This window comes from Cervus elaphus, chromosome 13 (assembly GCF_910594005.1).
Source record: "Cervus elaphus chromosome 13, mCerEla1.1, whole genome shotgun sequence".
Lineage (NCBI taxonomy): Eukaryota > Metazoa > Chordata > Mammalia > Artiodactyla > Cervidae > Cervus > Cervus elaphus.
Genome location: NC_057827.1, coordinates 18,341,956 through 18,367,952, shown reverse-complemented (window position 1 = coordinate 18,367,952; position 25,997 = coordinate 18,341,956). Strand labels below are relative to the sequence as shown.

General features: G+C 49.4%; 1 protein-coding gene across 1 annotated transcript in view; it reads left to right on the top strand.

Moving 5' to 3' along the window:
* Positions 1–25,997, top strand: part of ST8SIA2 (ST8 alpha-N-acetyl-neuraminide alpha-2,8-sialyltransferase 2) — a 76,109-nt gene that overhangs the window by 30,590 nt on the left and 19,522 nt on the right. Inside the window, exons 2-5 of the mRNA XM_043922499.1 lie at positions 10,548–10,610; positions 12,820–12,948; positions 19,616–19,873; positions 23,484–23,777. Of these exons, the coding sequence (XP_043778434.1) occupies positions 10,548–10,610; positions 12,820–12,948; positions 19,616–19,873; positions 23,484–23,777 (744 nt within the window). The remainder of the gene's footprint in view (positions 1–10,547; positions 10,611–12,819; positions 12,949–19,615; positions 19,874–23,483; positions 23,778–25,997) is intronic.

Here is a 25,997-nt window from a genome sequence, read left to right as displayed (position 1 = left end):
CAACCCATGGACAGAGGAGCCTGGTGGGCTACAGTTCATGGGGTCACAAAAGAGTAGGATATGCCTTAGGGACTAAACAACAACAAATTACTGAAGAAATCTTCTTTAATGATAGCTTTCACCAGCTCCAACTGCATACATAGATACATATCCAACTCAACCAGCTACGTAGATATGTATCACCTCTGAGTTGTAACTGCCTTGGTTTCTAGGGTTTTGAGTGATCTGGATTTGTAATGCAGCATTCTCTTAAAAATCTTTATATTATAAAGTCTGTATCCTTTATAAGATGAGTGTAAATTGGAGGAGGACCATTCCTGCATGAATTGGTCATCTCAATTCATGTATCCTTTCCTGCCTCAGTTGTTGAGTCGGTTTATTCCGTAAGTGTTCTGGTCTGGATGACAAATTCTCTGGTATGTCTTCTGGTTGTTGGTGACAGTTTCGTGATGAGAAAGAGGAAAGATCAGGAGTAAGTGTTAGGGAAATGCTTGGCATCCCAGTGGCTTGTTTACTTTTCTGATGTGCGGATGACTAGCATAAGAGACTGGGGAAATTGGCTGGAATCAAAGCCTTCGGTTCTCACGGATGTTTTCTGAGGTGGAGCAGAGGAGAGAGCTGAGAGTGAGCTGGTATCTTTTTGTTCCAGCTGATGGAAGCCGATTCACAAACCAAAGTTTGCTGAAATCACATCCAGCGGATACATCAAACCATATTAAGCTTGAAGGGAGAGGGGATGGCGGAAGAAGGAGCTGAGTGTTCAGGAGGAGGGCAGAAGAAGACAGAAGCCCATGAGCTTGCTGACATGACACCCATTGGCACTTGTAACACCCAGTAACCAGAGATCTCGGTCACCATGGAAACCCCACTGTCAAGGATACCACCTGTCTCCTCCCAGCTCTGTGACTGTGAGGCCCACGGGCTCTGGGGCAATGATCAGACCTGCTGAACAGTGAAAGGCCTCTCAGGGACTGTTGAGGGAGACTGTTAGGCCTGAGATGCCGGAAGTGGAGTGGGCGGACCTGGAGGGGGGTAACCACACTGGTGCCAGACACGGGTGGCACTGGGAATAAACCTAAATTTGGTGCAAGTATCATACTATCAGCAGGGTCATTTGCTGCCTGTAAGGCTGAAGAGGAGATGGGGACGACAGAGGAGGAGATGGTCAGATGGCATCACCGACTCAATGGACATGAATTTAAGTCAACTTAGGGAGATGGTGAAGGACAGGGAAGCCTGGCGTGCTGCCGTCCATGGGGTGGCCAAGAGTCAGACAGGCCTGAGTGACTGAATAACAGCAATAAGGCTGAAGCTGCTGAGAGGGAGCCCCCTATACCTACCCAGGATCCTGGCTGGCAGTCCAGAAGTGACTGGCCTGATCACTCCTTACGAACTGATCTACATAAGGAGCTAGCAGTGCAGCGGTTTGTAGTCCTCACTGTTGGAGCTGTGACTTCAGGAAAGCCTTCCTCTGGCAGTAGAAGCCTACCTCCACCAGAAGGATGTCATCAGGAGACATATGGCAAAGATGCCACGTGGAGGGGCATTTTGCTCCTAACATCCTGGAGAAGAATATTCAGGAAATCAGTCCTGAATATTCACTGGAAGGACTGATGCTGAAGCTGAAACTCCAATACTTTGGCCACATGATGCAAAGAATTGACTCATTGGAAAAGACCCTGATGCTGGGAAAGATTGAAGGCGGGAGGAGAAGGGGTCAACAGAGGATGAGATGGTTGGATGGCATCACTAACTCGGTAGACATGTGTTTGAGTAAGCTCCAGGAGTTGGTGATGGACAGGGAAGCCTGGCGTGTTGCAGTCCATGGGATGGTAAAGAGTCGGACATGACTGAGCGACTGAACTGAACTGAACTGATCCTAGAGAAGGAGTTAACAAAGCATAGCTCACAGGTCAAATCTGGGCAGCTACCTGTTACCATGTGCCTCTCAAGTCAAGATGATTTTACTTTTTTTAAAAAAAGTACTTATTTATTTACATATTTGGCTGTGCTGGGCCCCAGCCACCGCACACAGGATCCTTGATCTTCACTGAAGCATGCGGGATCCCCAGCCATGGGATTTTTTAGCTGAGGCCTGGGGGATCTTTAGTTGAATGGGGGATCCCAACCAGGGATCAAATCCGGGTCCCCACCCCAACACTGAGAGGGCGGAGTCCCGGGCCCTGGACCTCCAGGGAAGTCCCTGCATTTTTAAAGGGTTGCAAAAAGTCAAAATAAGGATAACATCAATATCAAGTTCTTTACGACGTGTCATGCACTGTTCTACATCTCTGCATTCATTAGCTCATTTAATCTCTACAGTCACTCCATGAACAAACATAAGCCTGGAGCAGTAGTCAAAGATCACACAGCTAATGATTAGTTCAGTTAGAATGCAGACCCTGGGAGTCTTATCTCAGAGCTTGTACCCTTAACTTGCTTCCCCTTATGACAAGTTCTCCACACTGTTAGGGCAGATAGAGTGTAAGTCTAGGAGAGAGATTCAGGTAACACAGTCTGGAGAGTTCACCAGAAAGAAGCAGGGGGACAGAGTTTCTGTTGGGAGGGATGAAAAAATCCTAGAGATGGTGATGGCTGCACGATCTTGTGAACAGACCAGATGCCACTGAATTGTACACTTAAAAGAACAAAATGGAAATTTTGTGTTATGCATATTTTTCCACAAAAAGCCTTTGACTGTGTGGATCACAACCAACTGCAGAAAATTCTTAAAGAGATGAGATTACCTATCTCCAGAGAAACCTGTATGCAGGCCAGGAAGCAACAGTTAGAAGTGGACATGGAACAACAGACTGGTTCAAAACTGGGAAAGGAGTACATCAAGGCTGTATGTTGTCAGCCTGCTTATTTAACTTCTATGCAGAGTGCATCATGTGAAATGCCAGGCTGGATGAATCACAAGCTGGAATCTATATTGCTGGGAGAAATATCAACAACCTCAGATACGCAGATGATACCACTCTAATGGTAGAAAAAGAGCCTCTTGGTGAGGATGAAAGAGGAGAGTGAAAAAGTTGGCTTAAAACTCAACATTCAAAAAACTAAGATCATGGCATCTGGTCCCATCACCTCATGGCAAATAGATGGGGAAAAAGCAGAAACAGTGACAGATTTTATTTTCTTGGGTTCTAAAATCACTGTGGATGGTGACTGCAGCCATGAAATTAAAAGATGCTTGCTCCCTGGAAGGAAAGTTGTAACAAACCTAGGCAGCATATTAAAAAGCAGAGACATTGCTTTGCTCACAAAGGTCCGTATAGTCAAAGCTATGGCTTTTCCATTTGTCATGTACAGATATGAGAGTTGAACCATAAAGAAGGCTGAGAACCAAAGAATTGATACTTTTGCATTGTGGTGTTGGAGAAGACTCTTGAGGGTCCCTTGGACTGCAAAGAGATCAAACCAGTCAAGCCTATAAGAAATCAACCCTGAATATTCATCGGAAGGACTGATGCTGAAGCTGAAGCTCCAATACTTTGTCTACCTTACGCAAGGAGCCGACTAATTGGAAAAAGCCCAAGATGCTGGGAAAAATTGAAGGCAGGAGGAGAAGGGGGCAACAGAGGATGAGATGGTTGGACATGACTGACCCTAGATCATCCTTTCCCTTGATTTTTTCCTCACCATGTGTCTGGGGCACCACATACTTGCGTGTCCTTGGATGGCATCACCAACTTAATGGACATGAGCTTGAGCAAACTCCAGAAGATAGTGAAAGACAGGGAAGCCTGGTGTGCTGCAGTTCTTAAGGTTGCAAAGAGTCAGACATGACTTAGAAACTGAACAACAACAACCCCCAAAAAGAAAAAGTCATTTTAAAAACCACCATTGGACCCCGTTGGGAGCTCTCACTCTTCATGTGACTGACCCGAAATCATTCTCTTCCTTACTCCCTCCTCACCATGTGTCCGGGGCCACATAGCTATCATGTGTCCTTGGAGGAGCAGCAGAGGACCAGCAGTGGAGGAACCCCAGTGGTTTCTGTGCACAGGTTGAGCACACACATTCAGTATCCTCCTGAAACTGGGAAGGAAGAATCAGTCACCTGCAAATTCATGACTTTGCTTCAGTTTAATCTTCTATTCTCAGGACTAATCAGCTGTTTAAGTTGGATGCAGACTCTTAATTAAAGCTGTCAGCTCTTGAAAGTTCATTTACTGAGCCTGACTCTCCAGTGAGAAACCAAGGATGTGGGAGATTATAACACAGTTATGAGACCCCAACACACTAGAATGTGACCTTACCTACAAACAACTGGGCTTGGATGAAGAGGCTAAACAGAAGTGCAGTTTTCAGGTTTGCTCATTGTTTTTCACTGAAAACAAATCCAACTATGCATGTTATTCTCTTTTAACATGCTATTTTTATTTACTATCTTAGCTACTGCTTGGAAAGAGTATTATGTTTGTGGTGGGAAGGAGACTAACTTCTCAAAATGTAGAGCTTTGGAGTAATCAACCTCCATCCTAACTATGGCTGAGAATATTGGGCAGGTCATGTGGACAGTGGTTGTTACTAACATTAGAGAGTTCTTTATAACATGCATACATTTTCCCATACATTTTTTTTCACTTGGATGATCTAAGCATCTTTGTTTCTATGATTTCAGAAGTTGATTAATTATCTTTAGCAGATTTTTCTCACCAGATCATCTTCTGTCACTCAACCAAGCAGGTCTCAGCATTCCCCTGTCACAAAGGATGCAGACTTATTTTAATAACAATAGAGGCCAAACCTAATTAGAAAAAAAATCCCTTGCCAATTCAGGCTTCATTCTGAGCCAAACATCTGCAGCCTGAGTTTCTCTGAATGACAGTTTCTCTGAATGCCCCATTCTCTGGGTATCTGAGAGGTGAAACAGTGTCTTGCACAGGTATAAATAATATGTGGGAATACACTATGCAAGCTACTGGAAGGACTTAGGAAGAAAAGTCCCACTTGAGCAAGGTACTGTGCAAGGCTGAGAAGGTGAACAAGACAAGGTCTCCCTGTTTTATTATGGTTTATTATCATTTAATAATAATAGATAATATCTATTAATGTATTGTATATTAATAGGTGTAACATCTATTATTTAGATAATATCTATAATAATATTTATTGTTATTTAATAACGATAATTTATTATTATTTGATAATAATAGGCCAACAGATCAGGAAATGGCTGCTGTTGAAAATGGAGTTTGTTATTCTCCCAGACCCCAAGAGAGGTAGCATACCACATCATGCAGGGCTGTATGGAGTAGCACCAGGTGCCTTAAGAGGAAGGGGGAGCTGTGGACAAGAGCCTTTATTGTGGTTTGCAGAGGAAGCAAGGGTGAGGCTGGGTAAGCAGCTTTAGACTGGCTGTTTTGGATAACCTCAGCAGACTATGGGGCATCGGAGCTGACCCTGTGTGTCTGGGATAACTGTAATTCCTGGGTTTATTAATCCAGTAGATGCATAGAAGTACCTAGCTCTAGGTTGATTATGGCAGGTGGATGGTGACCCAGGGTGTGAGATCCCAGTAGGGGAGGTGGTGGGGCAGGAGGGGGTTGGGCTCTAGATTGGTTGGTTTGCATTTGAAAGGTGCCCGCCCAGGCCAGTGGTTTACTGTCTCTAGGAATTTACTAACCCTGAGAGAAGCTGTCCCTCCAAAGTCAGCAAGCCCGCAGATGTCAAAGCATCAGATAAAGAAAATAAAAGACATGGTTAGTGCACGCCCCCCAGGGGCTTCCATTCTACTGTGGTGAGCAGCCAAGGAAGCTGAAACCAGAACCAAATCTCGAGACCTTGGTTCCTTCAACTATAAGAGGAGGAGTTTAGACTAGGTAAATGACAACATTTCTTTCAAGTCTCCCATCTGTGATCCCATGCAATAATTAAATATGAAAAAGGTGACAAATGCTGTAGTGGGACGCTTTGGGAGGAGAAGGAAAAGGTGGCTGAGCGTTGAAATTTGGGTTTTGAGCAGAAGCACGGGTATTGGGCTTGGAGTTTGGCATGGACTCGGGCTTGGGAAGGTGATGGAACGGGTTGGCTGGTGAGGGAGAGCAGGGGCAGGGATTCATCTCAGAGGCACAGGTGGAAGACAAGAGTTGGAGCAGAGGTTCTCAAGCGGAGGTAATTCTGCCTCCCTGCCCAGGGGCATGGTCTGGAGGCAGTTTTGGTTGTCACAGTTTGCGGGGTGTCAGGAGGGCTGCTCCTGCCTTAGAGCAGGTAGAGGCCAGGGATGCAGCTCACAATTAGCTGCCCCGACAGCCAACACCAACCCTGAAACATCAATAGTGCTGAGGCGGGGGAAAGCCAGGGTTAGAGGAAGTTTTAGTATGAAACCCCAGAGAAGGGAAAGGCTGCCCACTCCAGTATTCTGGCCTGGAGAATTCCAGGGACTGTACAGTCCACGGGGTCGCAAAGAGTCGGACACAACTGAGCGACTTTCATTTACTTTCTTGGTATGAAAAAGTGCCTGGCCTGTGGTACCCCATCAGCAGGCCTCAGTGCTCCTCAGGACCCGGCCTGGAGGCAAGAGAAGAGAAAGATGGTAGGAGGCAGTTGTACTCAGCGTCACGTCCTCTCCAAACCCCTGGTTACAGTAAACCAGATAGATACCCCAATGCAGGGTTCCCCTCACCTGGAGCCCTCATATTCCAGGAAGGACGCTGGAGAGAGTTTGTTGAGCTTTGCTGTTTGTATAAGCAGAATTTTAAATTTTTATGAAGTCAAATCTGTCTGCATTCCCTCTTAGGGTTTCTTCTTACACTCCTGAATTTTAGAAGTCCTTCACATTTGCTCCTCATACCTCATCAAGATTTGATAAATATTCTCTTCCATCTTCATACCAATTTCGTATGGGTTGCCTTCTTTAAATATTTAACTGTTTAATTCAGTCTTTTCCAGAGGTGCTACAAGAGTTCTTGGCGATAATGTAAGATGATCTTGGGAATTCCATTGATAAATATTTTGGGGGGTAATGGTTTTGTGTTCTTTTCAAATGAGTATATTTTCATGATATGAAACCCATATTTTCACCGATGGCATTGCTTAGGTTAAGAACTTTTAAAAAGATGAGTCAATTAAAAAACTTAAGTAGGTAGTAGAATGGGTGATAAACAAAATATGGCAAACAGCTGATAAGAATAGGAGCATTATTAGGGTCTGAGAAACACTAGTTAAATCCACTTGAAATTTATAAATCAGGGAACACTTAACCTGATTTCCCTCCAACTCACCTCCAGATTATTAATCAACTACTTCAAACCATTTATCGAATTTCTCATTGATGTAATTTTTAAAAAATAATACATCAGTTCTAGACAATCTTTTTGTTCCATTAACTTTTCATTAATCTTGAGCTGTGACCACACTTTTAATTACTATACTTGACTTAATATCTGGCCCAGCAAGTGTTCCCTCCCGACAAGGAGTGCTGATTTTGAAAACAGGGGTTGGTGTCAGGGTCAGGGCATGGTGAAAGGTCAGTGACTTGTGGACAGCAGCATGCCCAGGAGAGCCCCTGGGCTCTGACCTAAGTATAATAGATGATGGTTACAGGTCGGAGCTGGCCAGGTAGTCCCAGACCCTTGAATTAGAAGTGTGAGTGATCTGCCATCCCAAGGGGGAATGAAGAGAGACAAGAAAGAGATATTACGCATTGATTGCAACGTGAGGAACCTATGATACTCTGTGCAATTAAAAATTGGACTATGTGTGATGAAATCTGAGACCTGAAGGGAGGCCTGGGCGGAGGCACAGGATGAGTCATAGCACCCTTCCTGCTGCCGGCTCATCGGGCTATGAGGCAGAATGATTCTCACTGCAAACAGTGTTGAAAAGGTATTTCAATCTATCAGGAAAACAAACACACACGCAGTCACATATACACACACACAATGTTATATCTACAAGTATGTGAATCGTAAAGAAATTTAGGATTTCTGGTTTCAGACTTAAAACTAGTGAGGAAATAGGCATTGGCTTCCCCCACAGAGTTCTTTAAATTAATTAATTAAGTTAAATGTTAATTAAATCACAATGATTTTGCAGTGATTTTAATTGTTTCTTTGAAGTATACCAGCACCTTGGCTGAAGGTCTAGATGGAACTTTAAAAAAATGGAAAAAGCATGAAAAACATCTCCTCAAACCACATATCCTACAAATCAGTGGGGGAAATTATTTAATTTAACCATTAGTCTTGATCTTGGGCGGCCTTGGCCTGCAATGGCTTGGGTTCCCAGCCAGAGATTGAGGCCAGGTCATGGTGGTGAAGGAAATGTCAACCCACTCCAGTAATCTTGCCTGGAGAATTCCATGGACAGAGGAGCCTGGCAGGCTACAGTCCATGGGGTTGCAAAGAGTCAGGCATGACTGAGCAACTATTACTCACTCACTCACGGTGGTGAAAGCACCAGATCCTAGCCACTAGACCAGTGGTCAGTGACCAGGGCCCTGGCCTTCAGCTTTGCAGAAAAGAATTCCAACAAAGACGGAAATAGTGAAGCAAGTCAAGTATTATATTAAGAAGAGAAAGAATTGCAGTACATGTGGATAGACACATGGGTGGACTCAGGGAGAGAAATAGAGTCACTGAGTCACACCCTTGTGGCAATTTGAATTACTTCTATGGGACATTTCTTCTGGGTTTCCTTTGGCCAATCATTATGATTTGCCTGGTTCACAGCCCGTATTTGATATATCGCAGGATCCTCCTATGTGTGCACACACATCCCTTAGCCAAGGTGAGTTCTACCAAAAAGGCTTCTGGGTAGAACCTCCCTTAACATGACTCCCCTTTGGCCCCCAAGGAGCTTTCTCTGTGCATGTGTGGTTGGGAAGGTCAGGAAGACAAGTGGTCTGAGCAGGGCCCAGCTTCCTCCCTTAATTGTCCTGCTAGCCTCCTCTTGGCATTTCAGTCAATAGGGAATGAATCTCCAATAGCTTTGCCCTGGGTGGGGGAGGTCCATCTGCCTCCTGCCTCAGTCTCACATACAACTTTTTAATAAAAACACACACAGAGCACAAAGTGGGCTGAATACCAAGGGCAGATAGATTTCTCTCTCCCCTGACCCAGTGCCATTGGCAAAGTAGGGTGAAACTTCATGGCCCTATAGCCCCCACCCAGGACCGAGTCTGACAGAACTGCAGAAACGGGGGGACTGGAAAGGGCCTTAGAGAGCTTCGGCTCCCACAGCTTATCCTCCAGAGAAAGAAGCAAAGGACACTCATACTCACCCGTCTCCTGCTCCCCCACAAAGTGACACTGCTATTATTTTTCCTGCCACCAAAAAGCAAATCATTTTCACATTTGGTTGGAGGCACTGGTTGAGTCAGTCTCGCTACCTCTGTTAGCTTCTGAGATCTTAAGTTTGGAGACAGTGTGGTGGACAACATCTCACCACCAGCTGTTGTTGTTGTCACTCAGTCATGTCCAACTCTTTGGGACCCCATGGACGCAGCACACCAGGCTTCCCTGTCCATCACCAGCTCCCGGAGCTTGCTCAGACTCATGTCCATTGAGTCGATGATGCCATCCAACCATCTCCTCCTCTAGTCATCCCCTTCTCCTCCCGCCTTCAATCTTTCCCAGCATCAGGGTCTTTTCCAGTGAGTTGGCTCTTTGCATCAGGTATCCAAAGTATTGGAGATTCAGCTTCAGCATCAGTCCTTCTGATGAATATTCAGGGCGTATTTCCTTTAGGGTTGACTGGTTTGATCTCCTTGCTGTCTGTCCAAGGGACACTCAAGAGTCCTCTCCAACACCACAGTTCAAAAGCATCAATTCTTTGGCACTCAGCCTTCTTCATGATCCAATTCTCACATCTGTACGTGACTACTGGAAAAGCCATAGCCTTGACTATACGAACCTTTGTAGGCAAAGTGATGTCTCTGCTTTTTAATACACTGTATAGGTTTTGTCATATCTTTTCCTCCAGTGGGCAAGGGTCTTGTAATTTCTTGGCTGAAGTCACCATCCACAGTGATTTTAGAGCCCCAGAAAACAATCTACCACTATTTACACTATTCCACCATCTATTTGCCATGATGTGATGGGGCCGGATGCCACGATCTTTGTTTTTTGAACAAAGTTGATTTTTAGGTCAACCTTTTCACTCTCCTCTTTCACTTTCATCAAGGTAAGTGAAAACAAAAGACAAAGGGCAGATGCTGAGTCAGGCTATAGTAAAGGCTGAGTCATGCTACAGCCGGTGCTGAGTGGTGCTAGAGCATGCTAGCCTGCGGGGTTAACCAGAGGGGATGAATCCCAGAGGAGTCTGTCTCCAAGTCAGATGAAATTCTCAGGTGGAAACCTAGGTGGGAATTGAAACAATGCTCAAGTGGGAGGCAGGAAAGGACCTGAGGTCAGCTTCCCGTCAGAGGCTTGGGTTTGTGGCTGGATCAGGATGCTGTCCCTTCTGGAGAAGCCGGGGTGAGGACGCATCCTCCCTCTGTACTTCTCCAAGGTGGGCTGCAGGAGCTCCTGGTGACTGAAGAGGGCTTTGCAAAAAAGAGCTGGATTTATAAATAATGCATTTCCTTTGTCTTGCAGGAATTCTGGAGGCAGAGGTACAATCAGATCAGCTGTGAACAGCTTACATAGCAAATCTAATAGGTTTGTAAATTAGATTTTGTGTTCATTTGTTTTTGCTGTAAGGCAGCTATTAATCTGCTTCTCCTCTTTGCTGGATGGTGCCCTTCTTACTTAGCAAATAGATCTGTTTCGTTTCACTTTGGCTTTGCATTTCCTAATCAGTGTGAGGGGGGTGGGGAGCTGTTGATAGAAGAGCCCAGGAAATGGCCCCCGGTCTAGAGGCTGCAGGAGATGGAAAATTCAGATGGGTAAGAGTCTTTCTGAAAAGGAACCCACCCACTTGGAGGCACTTGAGCCACCAATGAGCTTATTCATAACTTGAATTTTTGCCAGATAATGGAGACTCAGGAATCAGGATTTTCAGCCCGTTTCATGGGGAGAGATAAAGATGGAAAATAGAGCACTCAGAAACTTTGTTGAGATCTCTTAAAAATATTTAGGAAGTCATCTCAGAACTGTTAACCTTGACTATTGAAGTCACCAAGTGAAGTGAAAGTCACTCAGTCATGTCCCACTGTTTGTGACCTCATGGACTATGCAGTCCATGGAATTCTCCAGGCCAGAGCACTGGAGTGGGTAGCCCTTCCCTTCTCCAGGGGATCTTCCCAACCCAGGGATTGAACCCAGGTGTCCCGCATTGCAGACGTATTCTTTACCAGCTGAGCCACAAGGGAAACCCATGATTACTGAAGGCACACTCTAAATCTAAAAGAGTGTTTCCCCAAATGACAGTCTTTGGCCAGAGGACAGCTTGATGCTGGAGAGTGAGAAGATGCTTTACAAGCCAACAGGCCCAGGCTTAACACTGGCTATGGTTGGACCATGCCTAGTCCCCATTCAGAGAATCTTCCTCTTGCACACCCTCTTTCTGTAAATGGGGAAACTGAGGCTCAGAGTGATAAAGTAATTTGCCTGTAGTCTTACAGCTTGTGAAATCTTTCCACTACACCCTCTGCCTCTGTTCATGAAGACAGCAGAACTTGCAAAGGGTCAGGTCTTCTGTTTCCTTTGATAGCTCCCGTTAGGCCTGTCAGCTGGAGGAATACCCAAACCCTTGAATTTTCTATTCTCTGCCAAAGTTGCATATTTTTGAATCTCTGACAAGTAGTATCAGCCAGAGGAGTCAGAAATATTGGGAACGGAGGTATGTGGGGAGAAAGTGCCTCCCCCAAATAAATTTCTTCTCTACCTACAGAAGGCAAAATAGAGCCCTGGGTTTAGACCTATTAAAAGAATTTCATCTTTTTTAGCGTGGCTGTTCCAAGGTAAATGCAGAGGCCATAGATGTTTGGTTTGAATCCTTTCAAGCTCCAGAATTTGGCATCACAAATCCACTTGTCATTCTAACTGAGAGAATGTGCTGTCAGCACACACAAAAGGAACTTGTGATGTGACCCACATGCATCACTGTGGTTCCTGCGCTTTTAGAGATGTGATTGTAACCTGGTTTCTTAGAAACCCACTAGCTTAGATTTCAAGCCGCTGAATTCAAGCAGGTCCTGTACTGCCTGAGTCAGGTGGGAAGATGATGAAGGCACCCAGAATTATGTATGAGTGGCCTCAGGCATTCAGAGCCAGCCAGCAACTTCATCCATCCAGGCTCCCCCAGGGTCAAATTCAAATTCAGCAAGCACTTATTTATTGAGCATCTGCTATGTTAGACCGTTGGGGAATGCAGAAACGAGTGAGGGAGGTCCCCTGCTGACAGTCTAGTGGGAGAGAGAAACAGAGCTCGAATAACTCTGGAACAAGGCGGGTATTTGAAGAGGCATCTTACAAATGAGAGATAATGAGATAAGGCTACATCCCATTGCCCCAGTATGAGTTTTTGTTTTCCTCTTTATTACATTTGTAAACCATCTCATGATACGAGGTTGTTAATGCAAGTGCTCTGCTGAGTTTTGCAAAAGTGGCCTGAAGAAGGATTACTATTCTGTCAGTGACTGCTAAGTTTCACTCAGAGGAAACATTGTGGGTGGGAGAGGGGAGAGAGATAGTTTATCACCCCCTTCCTGTCTCCCAGAATATATGTAGGTTATACCTGAGGGAGAGAGTTGGTACATTCTAGAAGATAAATAGACTTCCTTCCCTTCCCAGGTAATAACTGCAATTTTGCTCCTCCGAAGAAGTTTACATTCAAGCTCGTGCAAAAACAAAACTATTAGGCTTGTCATTGGCTTGCTAACAGATCATGTCTCCCCTCTTCCTCTTTTCTCCCCCCCTCTTCCAGAGCTGAAGTTGTGATAAATGGCTCCTCGTCGCCAGCTGTTGTTGACAGAAGTAATGAAAGCATTAAGCACAACATCCAGCCAGCCTCGGCCAAATGGAGACACAACCAGACGCTCTCTCTGAGGATCAGGTAGTGGTAATTACCTCTAGGACAAGAGACAGACTTGGCCTTCTTTGGCACAAGCCAGCAAATTGCCTCTCTCCATCACCTAAGGAAGTCAGAATAGAAATAAAATGTTTACCTCCCGCCGAGGCAGGTTTCATCTCTAAGCGATCAATTGAAAATAAAAACCCCAGACAAGCCCGGCAGCCCATGTGTGTGTGGCGACTGGAGTCGGGAGGTAGCAGGAGCAGCCAGCTGAGGTCCTGGGTTTTCGAGGAGCCAGGCTCCAGGTCAGCAGCAGAGAGAGCCTGGTGGGGGTTGGGGGGGATGCACAGAGATCACAGATGGCTTCTTTCCAGAGGAGCCTGAAGCAGCAGTCCTCGCTGCTTCCATCCATCCCCCCCTTTCAGCAGCCAGAGTCCTCCTGTTTGCCTTTGGGGAGTGGTCCACTCCCGTGGTCCTTGAGTCAGCAAGCCCCTCCCTGATGACATGAAAGTGAAAAGTCACATCCCGGCAGCAGGTGACCCAGGAGCTGACGGGACACCTAACCGCAAAGGGAGGGTCTGTTTAACCAAAGAGCAGCTCTAGTCCTGATCTTTAAAAAAAAAAAATTGATTCATTAAGTAATTTTTGGCTGTGCTGGGTCTGCTCGGACTTTCCTCCAGTTGCAGTGCATGGGCTTCTATTTGCAGTGGATTCTCTTGTTGCGGAGCACGGGCTCTAGGGCACGTGGGCTCAGTAGTCGCCGCGTGCAGGCTCAGTGGTCGCTGCGTGTGGGCCCAATAGCTGCTGTGTGTGGGCTCAGTAGTCATCATGTATGGGTTCAGTGCTCGCCACCTGTGGGCTCAGTAGCTGCCACATGTGGGCTCAGTAGTTGCCGCGTGTGGGCTCAGTAGTCATCATGTGTGGGCTCAGTGCTCACCACTTGTGGGCTCAGTGCTCACCATGTGTGGGCTCAGTAGTCACCATGCGTGGGCTCAGTAGTCACCGCGTGTGGGCTCAGTAGTCGCCGCGTGTGGGTTCGGTAGTCATCATGTGTGGGCTCAGTGCTCGCCACATATGGGCTCAGTGCTTTCCACGTGTGGGCTCAGTAGTCACCACGTGTGGGCTCAGTAGTCATCATGTGTGGGCTCAGTAGTCATCACATGTGGGGCTCAGTAGTCATCAAGTGTGGGGCTCAGTGCTCGCCACATGTGGACTCAGTAGTTACCGCGTGTGGACTCAGTAGTCATCACGTGCAGGCTCAGTAGTCGCCTCGTGTGGGCTCAGTAGTCGCCTCGTGTGGGCTCAGTAGTCATCATGTGTGGGCTCAGTAGTCACCACGTGTGGGCTCAGTAGTCATCGTGTGTGGGCTCAGTAGTCATCACGTGTGGGGCTCAGTAGTCACCCCGTGTGGGTTCAGTAGTCGCCACATCTGGGATCAGTATTCATCATGTATGGGCTCAGTAGCTGCCACGTGTGGGCTCAGTAGTCATCATGTGTGGGCTCAGTGCTTGCCGCGTGTGGGCTCAGTAGTCATCATGTGTGGGCTCAGTGCTCGCCACATGTGGGCTCAGTGCTCACCGCTTGTGAGCTCAGTAGTCATCATGTGTAGGCTCAGTAGTCACCACGTGTGAGCTCAGTAGTCACCACATGTGGGCTCAGTAGTCATCGTGTGTGGGTTCAGTAGACATCACGTGTGGGGCTCAGTAGTCATCGCGTGTGGAGCTCAGTGCTCGCTGCATGTGGGCTCAGTAGTCATCATGTGTGGGCTCAGTGCTCGCCACGTGTGGGCTCAGTAGTCGCCACGTGTGGGCTCAGTATTCACCACGTGTGGACTCAGTAGTCATCATGTGCAGACTCAGTGCTTGCCATGTGTGGGCTCAGTAGTTGCCTCGTGTGGGCTCAGTAGTCATCATGTGTGGGCTCAGTAGTCACCACGTGTGGACTCAGTAGTCATCACGTGCAGGCTCAGTGCTCGCCACGTGTAGGCTCAGTAGTCGCCTTGTGTGGGTTCAGTAGTCACCGCATCTGGGATCAGTTGTCACCATGTATGGGCTCAGTAGCTGCCACATGTGGGCTCAGTAGCTGCCTCGTGTGGGCTCAGTGCTTTCCACGTGTGGGCTCAGTAGTCACCACGTGTGGGTTCAGTGCTTGCCGTGTGTGGGCTCAGTAGTCATCATGTGTGGGCTCAGTAGCTGCTGTGTGTGGGCTCAGTGCTTTCCACATGTGAGCTCAGTAGTCATCACGTGTGGGCTCAGTGCTCGCCGTGTGTGGGCTCAGTAGTCACCACGTGTGGGCTCAGCAGTCGCCACATGTGGGCTCAGCAGTCGAGTTCCCGGTCTCCAGAGCCTGGGCTCAGCAGTCACGGTGCACAGGCTCAGCTGCCCCTCGGCATGGGGAATCGTCCTGGATCTGGCATCAAACCCGTGTCTCCTGTGGATTCACCACCACTGGGCCCCCAGGGAAGCCCCTCCTGTCCTGATCCTTGCGGAGCGATGTTTCCAGAGTGGTGTGGTCATTGTTGGGCGGTGGGAATGGGGAGCTGTTAGGGGGGGATTCTGAGGTCAGCACGGTGGCCACTTGGCTTGGACAGAGCTGCGGTAGACCGGCACAGACTGGTCAGTGCAGCATCCATTCCCTTGCAGGCGTTGTGCTGGGAGCTGACGTGAATCAGACCTGCTCGCAGCAGACCAAGTGTCCCAAAGCTAGAGCCCGGCCGTGAGATACTGACAGTGGGCTGTGTCACCTCATAGAAATAGGTGGGAAAGCTCCTAGAGCTGAGCGCTTCATTTGGTAAGGGGGCTAAGAGGGCCGGCCAGGAGACACTTGCCAGGTGCAGTGGGTTTTGAGGGATACTTAGGAGTTTGCCAGGCATGCCATGCTGCTGGTGTCTGTGCTCAGCATTGCTGGAGCACCCCTCGGGAGGAGGGGAGGAGGGGATGATGGTGTGGTAGCCAGGACCAGGCGAGAAAGCTCTGACATCACGGGGAGGCCGAGAACGGGGGACGGGGGCCCGGGAGTCAGCCTGGACCTTAGCCGCCGGAAGGGCCACCACGCAGAGTGGGGAGCTGCCCCCTCCAGGTGGGCTCACTATCAAAATGCCCCCCACCCCCTGGTTCTTGAAGCTTGGCTTTGGGACCTGAGGAGGTGTGGGAGTAGGGAGGATGAGCTGGGAGGGCTGGCAGCTGACAAAGTGCCTGAAGGAGTGGACCCCTGTCACCTCCCTTCTGCCCACTCTCACATCTCTTCTGAGATCCGTGTGGTGGGGGGCCCGGCCCTCGTCTTACACCCCAACCGCTGCCAGCCTGCCCTTACTGACCCCCGGTCAGCGGCCCCGGGGAGCACTAGGCCTGAGGCTGCTGTCACAAATTTCCACCAACTTGGTGGCTTCAAACAAAAGAAAATGCATTCCCTTACTGTTCTGGGGGCCAGAATTGTGAGCGCGACCTCTGAAGGCTCCAGGGGAGACTGTGTCTTCACCCTTCCAGCTTCTGCTGACTCCAGGCGCTCCCCATCGTGTGGCTGAGCCACTCGTCTCCGCCCCGTCTTCACAGAGCCTTTCCCTCTGTGTCTGTGTGTCCCCTCTCCTATCTCTGATAAGGACACTTGTCGTTGGATTTAGGCCCAGCGGGGTAATCAAGATGACCTCGAGATCCTTAATTTAATTACATTTGCAAAGATGCTGTTTCCAAATATAGCACCTCACAGTTCTCAAGGGTTAGGAAAGTGAAAGTTAAGTGAAAGTCGCTCAGTCGTGTCTGACTTTTTGCGACCCCATGGACTATACAGTCCAAGGAATTCTCCAGGCCAGAATACTGGAGTGAGTAGCCTTTCCCTTCTCCAGGGGATCTTCCCAACCCAGGGATCAAACCTGGGTCTCCCACACTGCAGGCGGATTCTTTACCAGCTGAGCCACAAGGGAAGCCCAAGAATACTAGAGTGGGTAGCCTGTCCCTTCTCCAGGGGATTTTCCCAACCCAGGAATCGAACCAGGGTCTCCTGCATTGCAGGTGGATTCTTTACCAGCTGAGCTACCAGGGAAGCCCCATGTATTTGGGGGAGCCCCTATTCACCCCAGGCTTGCCTGGTGGCTCAGATGATAAAGAATCTGCCTGCAATTGAGGAGACCCAGATTCCTTCCCTGGGTGGGGAAGATCCCCTGGAGAAGGGAATGGCAATCCACTCCAGTATCCTTGCCTGGAAAATCTCATGGACAGGAGCCTGGTGAGCGATGGTCCATGAGGTCACAGAGTCAGACATGACTGAGCAACTAACACTTTCACTTTCATTCACTCCAGTGTGGCTCAATGGTAAAGAAACTGCCTGCCAATGCAGGAGATGCAGGTTTGATCTCTGGGTTGGGAAGATCCCTGGAGAAGGAAATGGCAACCCACTCCAGTATTCTTGCCTGGCAAATCCCATGGATAGAGGAGCCTGGGGGCTACAGTCCACGGGGTCTCAAGAGGCGGGCACGATGAGTGACTGAGCAGACATGTGCACCAGCTGTGAGTGAAAGCTTTCTGCCAGAACAAGCCCACCTGTGATCTCCGCTTACCCTTTCTCCCACCACCGGGTAGAAAAAGGACATCCCCACCCCTTTGGAGAAGAACAGACTGTGGCCTTCGTAGGGAGCCTGCAAACGCCCAGCCACCCCGGCAGGAACAACGTGCCTTCACCCAGCGGGGAAAAGGATCTCCTTCATCTTCCTTCAATTAGTCACCAACATTATTCATAATAAAGATTCTGCGAGTGATTTGGAATGCTGTTTAATAACTGGTAGTAATTTCTCATAATTAGTTAGAAATTAATTCAGGCACAGAGGAATTTCTCTATGGGCTTTCTGGGGGCTCTTTGCTTTTAAATACTCTGGGGTAAGCAATTGCAAAGGTTTCAGCAATTTCCAAGCCATATTAGTTTGTCAATTGCGTCACCTTTGGTAAAGGTTCAGTAAATAAAAACAATGCCTCTGTTTTCCATTAAGAGATAGAAATTATTCATCAAGGGTGGTTTCCCATGCATGAAAACATGAGATTCAGGTCATTAATAAGGCAAGACCAGTGAAAGAAGAGCATCATGCCCTGTCAAGCATTCTAGCCACCCCTGGGCAATGCCAAAGGCTCCCAAACCTGGACCCACCTAAGAGTCCCCTGTGGAGCCTTTCAAAGCGTGCTGAGACCCGGGCCATGCTGAGAATCAGGATTTCTCAGGTGTCAACCTGGACCTTCTGAATTCTTTATGGTTCCTCAAGTGATTGAATGTGCACCCCACCAGGATACATCACAGGTTGTGACCATCTCAGAGAACACGGATTCTTGGGGATCAGTGTTACCATCTGTCCAATGGGGCAGCCACCTTGCAAATCCTTACATTTGCAAAATGTGTGATGGTCCTGTCCGTCTGGAGCTTGGTGGAAATGAAGAACAATCTCATCCTATCTGTTCTAGATGGGGGCTCGCTTGCTATAGGAAGTGAAGTTAATTCCAGCTGATCTGGGTACCAGATTTCCTTCTCCTGATGACTTGAATCATGTCTAAAAATCTTTGGGGCAGTGTGTGTGTGTTAGTCACTCAGTCATGTCCGACTCTTTGCAACCCCACAGACTGTATAGCCTGCCAGGCTTCTCTGTCCATGGGATTCTCCAGGCAAGAATACTGGAGGGGGAAGACATTCCCTTCTCCAGGTGATCTTCCTGACCCAAGGATTGAACCCAGGTCTCCTGTACTAACCGGTGGACTCATTAACATCTGAACCTCCAGGGAAGCCCTTGGGACAGTATACAGTTTTTGTAATAAAACCTCCAGTTAGGATCCCCAACTTCTTGGGATAAAATTCCCCAGGGGATTCTGAGAGGATTCCGGTCCCTTCTCTGACCACATCCCATCCCATTTATGTGCTTTGCTAGATGATTCTGGAACTTTCCCCCCAGAACTCACCCTGGAGCTGAGAGAGCTGTCCTCTTATTTTGTCCTCAACACAAAGCAGTGCTGCTCTATGGGACCAGACCTCTCTGGGCTTCGTAAATCACAGTTGACAAACTCCAAGCTAGATAGCAGTGAGGAGGGCCAGAGAGCCCACAGCACAGAACGGACCAGCGCAGAGACTTCAGGCCGTGTTCTCGGGCCCACCGAGGGGGAGTGGCTGACACCCCCCACTGCCGTCTGGGAGGCCCCTGTGCCCAGACACGGCTGCCAAGGAGGAAAGCGGGCTCTGAGGAGAAGGGACAGGTGTAATCTTGGGTTCCAGTTCCAACTCAGGACTGCTTGTCAGACGGTGACCCTGAATCCCGCTCAGAGAAGGGGGTCCGACATAGGATGACTACAGTCTGGGTTTGCCCAAGGTTCAGAGACACAGTTTGCCCCTGGGGCACAGAGCTTTCAGCCTAAGACCGTGCTTTCCTAGGCAAACCAGCTCGATGGGTCACCCTTCCTTCAAGATCCCTCCGTGATGAACTCGCATTGAGTCCTAATGACGGCATTTCCCAGGGCGGGTATCTTCTCTTAGAAAGTGGGTGTGAGCACAGCCACCAGATTGGCCTCTGGGCCATTTTGCGAGTCTCTGCCTGGAACCTGTTCTGAGGGCATCTGACCTCTCACTTCACCTGGGTGCGGGTCTGCGGCAGCTCTGCAGGGTGACCGAGGAGAAGAAAAGCCAGGTGGGCAAAAGGCAGCTGGCAACAGCAGACTTTTTCCTCATGTGTGTTTGGCTTTTGCAGGAAGCAAATCTTAAAGTTCTTGGATGCTGAAAAGGACATTTCTGTCCTCAAGGGGACCCTGAAACCTGGAGACGTTATTCATTACATCTTCGACCGAGACAGCACAATGAATGTGTCCCAGAACCTCTATGAGCTCCTCCCCAGAACGTCTCCACTGAAAAACAAGCACTTCGGGACGTGTGCCATCGTGGGCAACTCCGGGGTCTTGCTGAACAGCGGCTGTGGGCAGGAGATTGACACCCACAGCTTTGTCATCAGGTAACCGCAATAGGTGCTCTGGACCCAAAGTGGCAGGCATTGCCAGTTATCCCAAGAGGCTGAAACCAGGCTAGTTGGCTTAGATCCCTGTGCATTAGAATTGCTTGGGTAGCTTTGAAAAGTCTCAAAGTCCAGGCTTTGCCCCAGACCATTTAAATCCATCTAAAGGGTCAGAGCCCAGGGAGCCTTAGGGCTTCTGATGTTCAACCAAGACTGAGTATCGCTGATCTAGAACGGAAGCAGGCAGACTCTGTCCCACCGCCTGTTTTTATCAATAAAGTTTTATTGAAACAACAGCCAAGCTCATTCATTCTTGTATCCTCAATGGCTGTTTTCTCACGGCAGTGGATTAGTTGGGCAGAGTTGAAGAATCAAAACAGAGACAGCATACAGCCCACAAGCCTAAAATAATATCTGGCCTCTTAACAGAAAAATTTGCTGACCCCTGGATAGAGCCCAGTACAAAATGTCAGTAAAAAAAAAAAAAAAATAGTCCCTTGGCCAGTTTTTGGCCCAAGCTTATAAAACTCTTTTAAGGTGTATGCTACTAGTATCTTTATTACCCTGTAGACAAAACCTGGGAACTGAGGGGGCAACAGAGAAATTTGGATTTGTACATGACTGTTACTCTCTCCAAAGCATCAGCTCTCATTTTCCAGTCACCTGGGGACACATTTGGACCCAGTTACCCACGGCCCTGACATCTGACCCCCCAACCCAGACTCAGAAACAAGGCCTTGCTGTCCCCTGATCAAAAGTAGGGCACACAGAGCCTCAAATTTCATCCCAAACACACCCCGGCCCTGGCGGAACCGCGTCTCATGTTTCTGTTGGGCCCATCTTGATGCAAAGAGAGCCTTGTCCTCGGCTTTGGGAAGTGGCCTTATCACAGAGCTCCCTGGACCTCAGGACGTGGGACTTGATGGTGTCCTGACTCCTGTGTCCGCTGTGATGGACGCGCCACCGCGGCCCGGAACCCACCCTTGTTTTAATTTGTTATCTTTGCCTGGTTCTGTCTGTGCCTGGCATCCCCAGTGGCTCAGTCCTTTTTTGCAAAGCCCTCGAGTCTAAAGATTGGAGACAGAGGCGAGAAGGGGAGGGAAGTGGCAGGTTTGTCTGATTAGAAGCCAAAGCGGTGAGGGTAGGTGAAAGTGTTAGTTTTTGTTTTTTTTTTTTTTTATTAGTTGGAGGCTAATTACTTTACAGTATTGTAGTGGTTTTTGTCATACATTGACATGAATCAGCCATGGATTTACATGTATTAAAGTGTTAGTTGCTTACTCGTGTCTGACTCTTTGTGACCCCATGGACCGTACCCCACCAGGCTACTCTGTCCATGGGATTGTCTAGGCAAGAACACTGGAGTGGGTTGCCATGCCCTCCTCCAGGGGATCTTCCTGACCCAGGGACCAAACCTGAGTCTCCTGCACTGCGGGCAGATTGTTTTCCACCTGAGCCACCAGGGAAGGCCTTGGTAGGAAGAATATTAAAGATGCAGAGGGACCAGTCACCTCCTGGGGACCAGGGCAGAGGTGACCTGATTTTCACGGTGATCTTTCTTTGCTCCACCCAGCCTGGCCCCAAGATTTCCAGAGGCCGCGGCAGGTTCTAGTCAACATTTTGTTTTGGACACTTGCACAGAGAGATGAGCAGCGTGGTGTCCAGAGTCTGGTCTTGGCTCTGGTACCCTTTTGTCACTTGACTCAGAGTGTGTCACTCCCCTTTCTGGGCCTTGGTTTCATCATCTGTAAAATGGGTAGTTGGGCTGGTGGTCTCTGAACTTCAACGAGCGTATGAACCACCTGAGCTTATCAAGAGGCAGGGTCATCAGGGCTGGGGTGAGGCCTGACTGATGCCCATGTGCCGATGCATGGACCCCACCTGGAGAGGCTCAGCCACAGCCTGCTTTGCCTCTCCTGGGACCCACATCCGCAGTGGTCCTCACACACTTAGAATAGAGGGAGCCGCTTGAAGCAACGTGTGGTTGTCCTTTGACCTTGACTCCATGGCTCTTGCAGATCTGCGTGTCTGTGGGGCAGCCTTGTGTGGTCTTTAGGGACAAAAGTCAGATGGCCCGGCTGTGTACACACCCCCATTTGATGCCAGATGGCAGCACCCCCGACACACAGGCCCTTTGCCATCTCACTCTGCTTGCGGCTCCAGCCTCATCCCCACTACACAATGTGCCTCTCTCAGACCACATCACCAGCCTTCCCCTACATACCAGCACGGGTCCACACCTCTATGCCCCAGGGATACATTCACTGGGGCCACAGTGTGACGTTTCCTAAGCTGCCCAGTTATAAGACTCAGCTGAAGAGCTTGTAAAAATATCTATCAATTCCTCAACTCACCTGCTGAATCCAGATCTCCAGGTGAGGGACCTGGGGAGTCTGTATTTTTAACCAGTGCCTGAGGTGATTCTCCAGCTCTTGGGAGCTGGAGAAACACTCTCCTGAGTAGCCTCATCCACAAACAGGCTTCTGCTCTTCCATCCTCCTAGACTTCCCGCCACGGTTCCCACCTCCGGAAGACCACCCGAAGCGCCTCCTCCCTGGGAGGATGCTGGTAACTACACATGTACTGCGCTCTCCCTGTGGTCCAGCAGCTTTCTAAGTACCGTGGATGTCTAGGCACTGCTTTCATCCCTAGGAGGGGGTCCTGCTGTGATCTCCATCACAGAAGCTGTTGTGACTGTTCCTTAGCCAGCAGGGAAGCTCTCAGAAAGCAGAGAGGTTGAGCAGGTGACCTGGAGTCACACGGGTAGAATGTACTAAGTCACTTCAGTCGTATCTGACTCTGGGTGACTTTACGGACTGTAGCCCGCCAGGCTCCTCTGGCCATAGGATTCTCCAGGCAAAAATACTGGAGTGGGGTGTCATTTCCTCCTCCAGGGGATCTTCCTGGCCCAGGGACTGAACCTGCATCTCTTATGTCTCCTGCATTGGCAGGCAGGTTCTTTACCACTAGCGCCACCTGGGGAGCCCAGGTAGAAAGTATCAGAACTGAATTCTGAACCCAGGAGTGTGTCTTTGGAGCCCACGCTCTGTCACCTGATGTGACCAGGTCACACTTGCTTATAGCATGGCCATCATGTGGACTAAGGGCTCTTCTACAAGATCCTGAGCGCCAGAAGGCAGGCACTGTACCACTCCTGGGCCCAGCAAGTTTCTGTGAATGTGCTGGAGAGACTGTGCTCAGTCGTGTCTGACTCTTTGTGACCCCATGGGCTGTAGCCCATCAGGCCCCTCTGTCTGTGGGATTCTCCAGGCAAGAATACTGGAGTGGGTTGCCATTTCCTCCTCCAGGGGATCTTCCCGACCCAGGGATCAAACTCGTATCTCCTGCGTCTCCTGCATTGGCAGGAGGACTCTTCCACTGCTGAGCCACCTGGGAAGCCCACAAATATGCTAAGGACCTGATAAATATATGTAGCAGGAGAAGAAACAGGGATGCCAGAAGGGACCAGAAAGTGCAGGAAGGTGCCCTGGGTCTTTGTTTGGGGATGAGGAGGAAGCAAGGGGAGTAAAGGATGGATAAAGTTAAGGATACGCAGTGGTGCCTCAGCTTTCCCCAAAGGGTCATTCATTGCTGCCTCTTTGTCCGGCAGGTGCAACCTGGCCCCCGTGCAGGAGTATGCCCGGGATGTGGGGCTCAAGACTGACCTGGTGACCATGAACCCCTCCGTCGTCCAGCGGGCCTTCGAGGACTTGGTCAACGCCACGTGGCGAGAGAAGCTGCTGCAGCGGCTGCACAGCCTCAACGGCAGCATCCTGTGGATCCCCGCCTTCATGGCCAGGGGCGGCAAGCAGCGTGTCGAGTGGGTCAACGAGCTCATCTTGAAGCACCGCGTCAACGTGCGTACTGCATACCCCTCTCTGCGCCTGCTGCACGCCGTCCGCGGGTGAGCGGCCCCGGGGTGCGGGAGGGGTGGGACGGCCGTATTCCTTTCCCAGCTGCGTCTGCAGCCCTCACCCACTAGCTGTCTAACTTCTGCAAGTCGCCTGGCCTTTCTGAGCCTCGTGTCCTGGAGAAGTGGGTCGGCAGATGGGCAGCATGTGGCATGCCGGTGTTGACCGAGGGGTATTGCTTGCCCAGAGAGCCGCGTGGAGAATGATCCTCCGACAGCTGTTGAGCGGAGAAGGAACCATAAGGGGGCAGGAACAGAAGCAGGAATATTTGTTGGGAAGCTCTTGCAGGAGTCCAGGCTGGGACTTACAGTGGCTTAGACTGAGATGCTGGGCGTGAATGTGCCACAGTGTGGCCAGATTTGCTAGAACATTTGGAGTAGCGTCTAAGTGTTAGTTGCTCAGTCATGTCCAACTCTTTTGTGAAAGCCACAGACTGTAGCCCGCCAGGCTCCTCTGCCGTGGGATTTCCCAGGCAAGAACACTGGAGTGGGTTGCCATGCTCTTCTCCGGGGATCTTCCCGACCCAGGGATAGAACCTGGGTCTCCTGCATTGCAGGCAGGTTCTTTGCTCTCTGAGCCACCAGGGAAGCCATTTGGAATAGAGGCGGCAGGACTTGCCAATGGATTCTATTTAAGGACCTCAAGGGGTGAGAGAAAGAGAAAATCCAAGGTGACTGTCAAGATTAGAGGTGGAGCAGATGCTTGGTAGGTGATGTCATTTTCTGTGATGGGAGAATTTGGGGGAAGTTTGTGTGTGTTTGGGCATGTTGAGAAACAGAGCTTTTTCTTGGACATCTTAAGTATGAGATGTCTATCACAAATATACCCCGCCACACTCCTGACCCCCATCTTGGTCCTGCATCTAATGATTCATCCAGTCTCCTGGCAGTTCACAGTCTTGCTCTGGTGTCATAAGACAGTTTCTCAGGCATATTGGAATGATCTTCACTGGGGCCTTACTTAGCCTAACTCGGTGTGACCTGGGAAGCCCTCTGAGCCACCCAGAAAGGACTCATGCTATTCTCATAAAGGTGACCCCTCGAGGCACCCCAGCCTGTGACCCACACTGGTCTCATTAGAGTAGGTATCAGTACAGAAACTCACTGCTCCCAAGAAAGACCCAGAGAAACACACGGTGAGAGACATTCGTGGCTGATGGAGCAGAGCGATACCTGCATGGACCAGGGCTCACTGGGGCCACATCCCTCATCCTGGAGGCTGACCTGTCAAGCCTCCCTTTAGGGCCCACTTCACCTCCCCCCTGCCACAGGGAGCTTCCCTGGTGGATCAGACAATAAAGAATCATCCTGCAATGAAGGAGGCCCAGGTTCACCTCTGGGTCCGGAAGATCCCCTGGAGAAGGGAATAGCTACCCACTCCAGTATTCTTCCCTGGAGAATTCCAGGGACAGTGGAGCCTGGCGGGCTACCGTTCATGAGGTCACAAAGGGCCAGACACGACTGAGTAACTTTCAGCTCAGCTCATCCCCTCTCAGGGCGGGGCTGCCGCAGCAACCCCAACTCATCGGTTCAGTCTCCATGCCTTTAACGTCATTTCTTCCTGGAAGGAGGTCTTTATGTGATTTGGAGGTCAGAGGTTATAAGGGAAGGAGATGAACTGCCTGTTGGTAAAGAGAGAAAAAGTCCCTTGGCTGGGGAATGTGCAACCACCTGGAAGAAACGATACAGCCAGAGCTATTTCCAGCTATCATTGACTCACTTTCACCTGTCAAAATAGCATTAAGAGCCAGTAATAAACCCTTTAAACAAACAGGCTGTTAATCCTGAGATTGCCTTGTCTTCCTTTGCAGGAACTCCCAAGAGGAAATAGTGCAGGAGAGACAAATGGGGAGGGCTTCCCCTTTTAGCGAGCGGAGGAGGTGGGGGATGAGGGCTTCAGGGGCTTGGGACGGATTTCTGCCAAGGACCGCCTCCCTCTGCGGGGACACTGGGCCTTGTAGGGTTTGTGTCAAGCAGGGATCATCGAGGAGATGAACAGTGTCTGTATTGAGAGGAAGGGCTTGCCTCTGTCCTGATGGGAGCTTATCTGGTGTTTACTGCAAGAGGAAGAATGGGCTGATAAGGGGTGCAGAGCAAAGGCCCCTGAGAAAGGACCAAGGGGTCATAGAGGAGAGGGCTCAGGAGGAAGCTGGCTAAGAGGCAATCTGGCCTAGCGTCACAAACATGGGTTTGGGAGGGAGGGACACCCGGGTT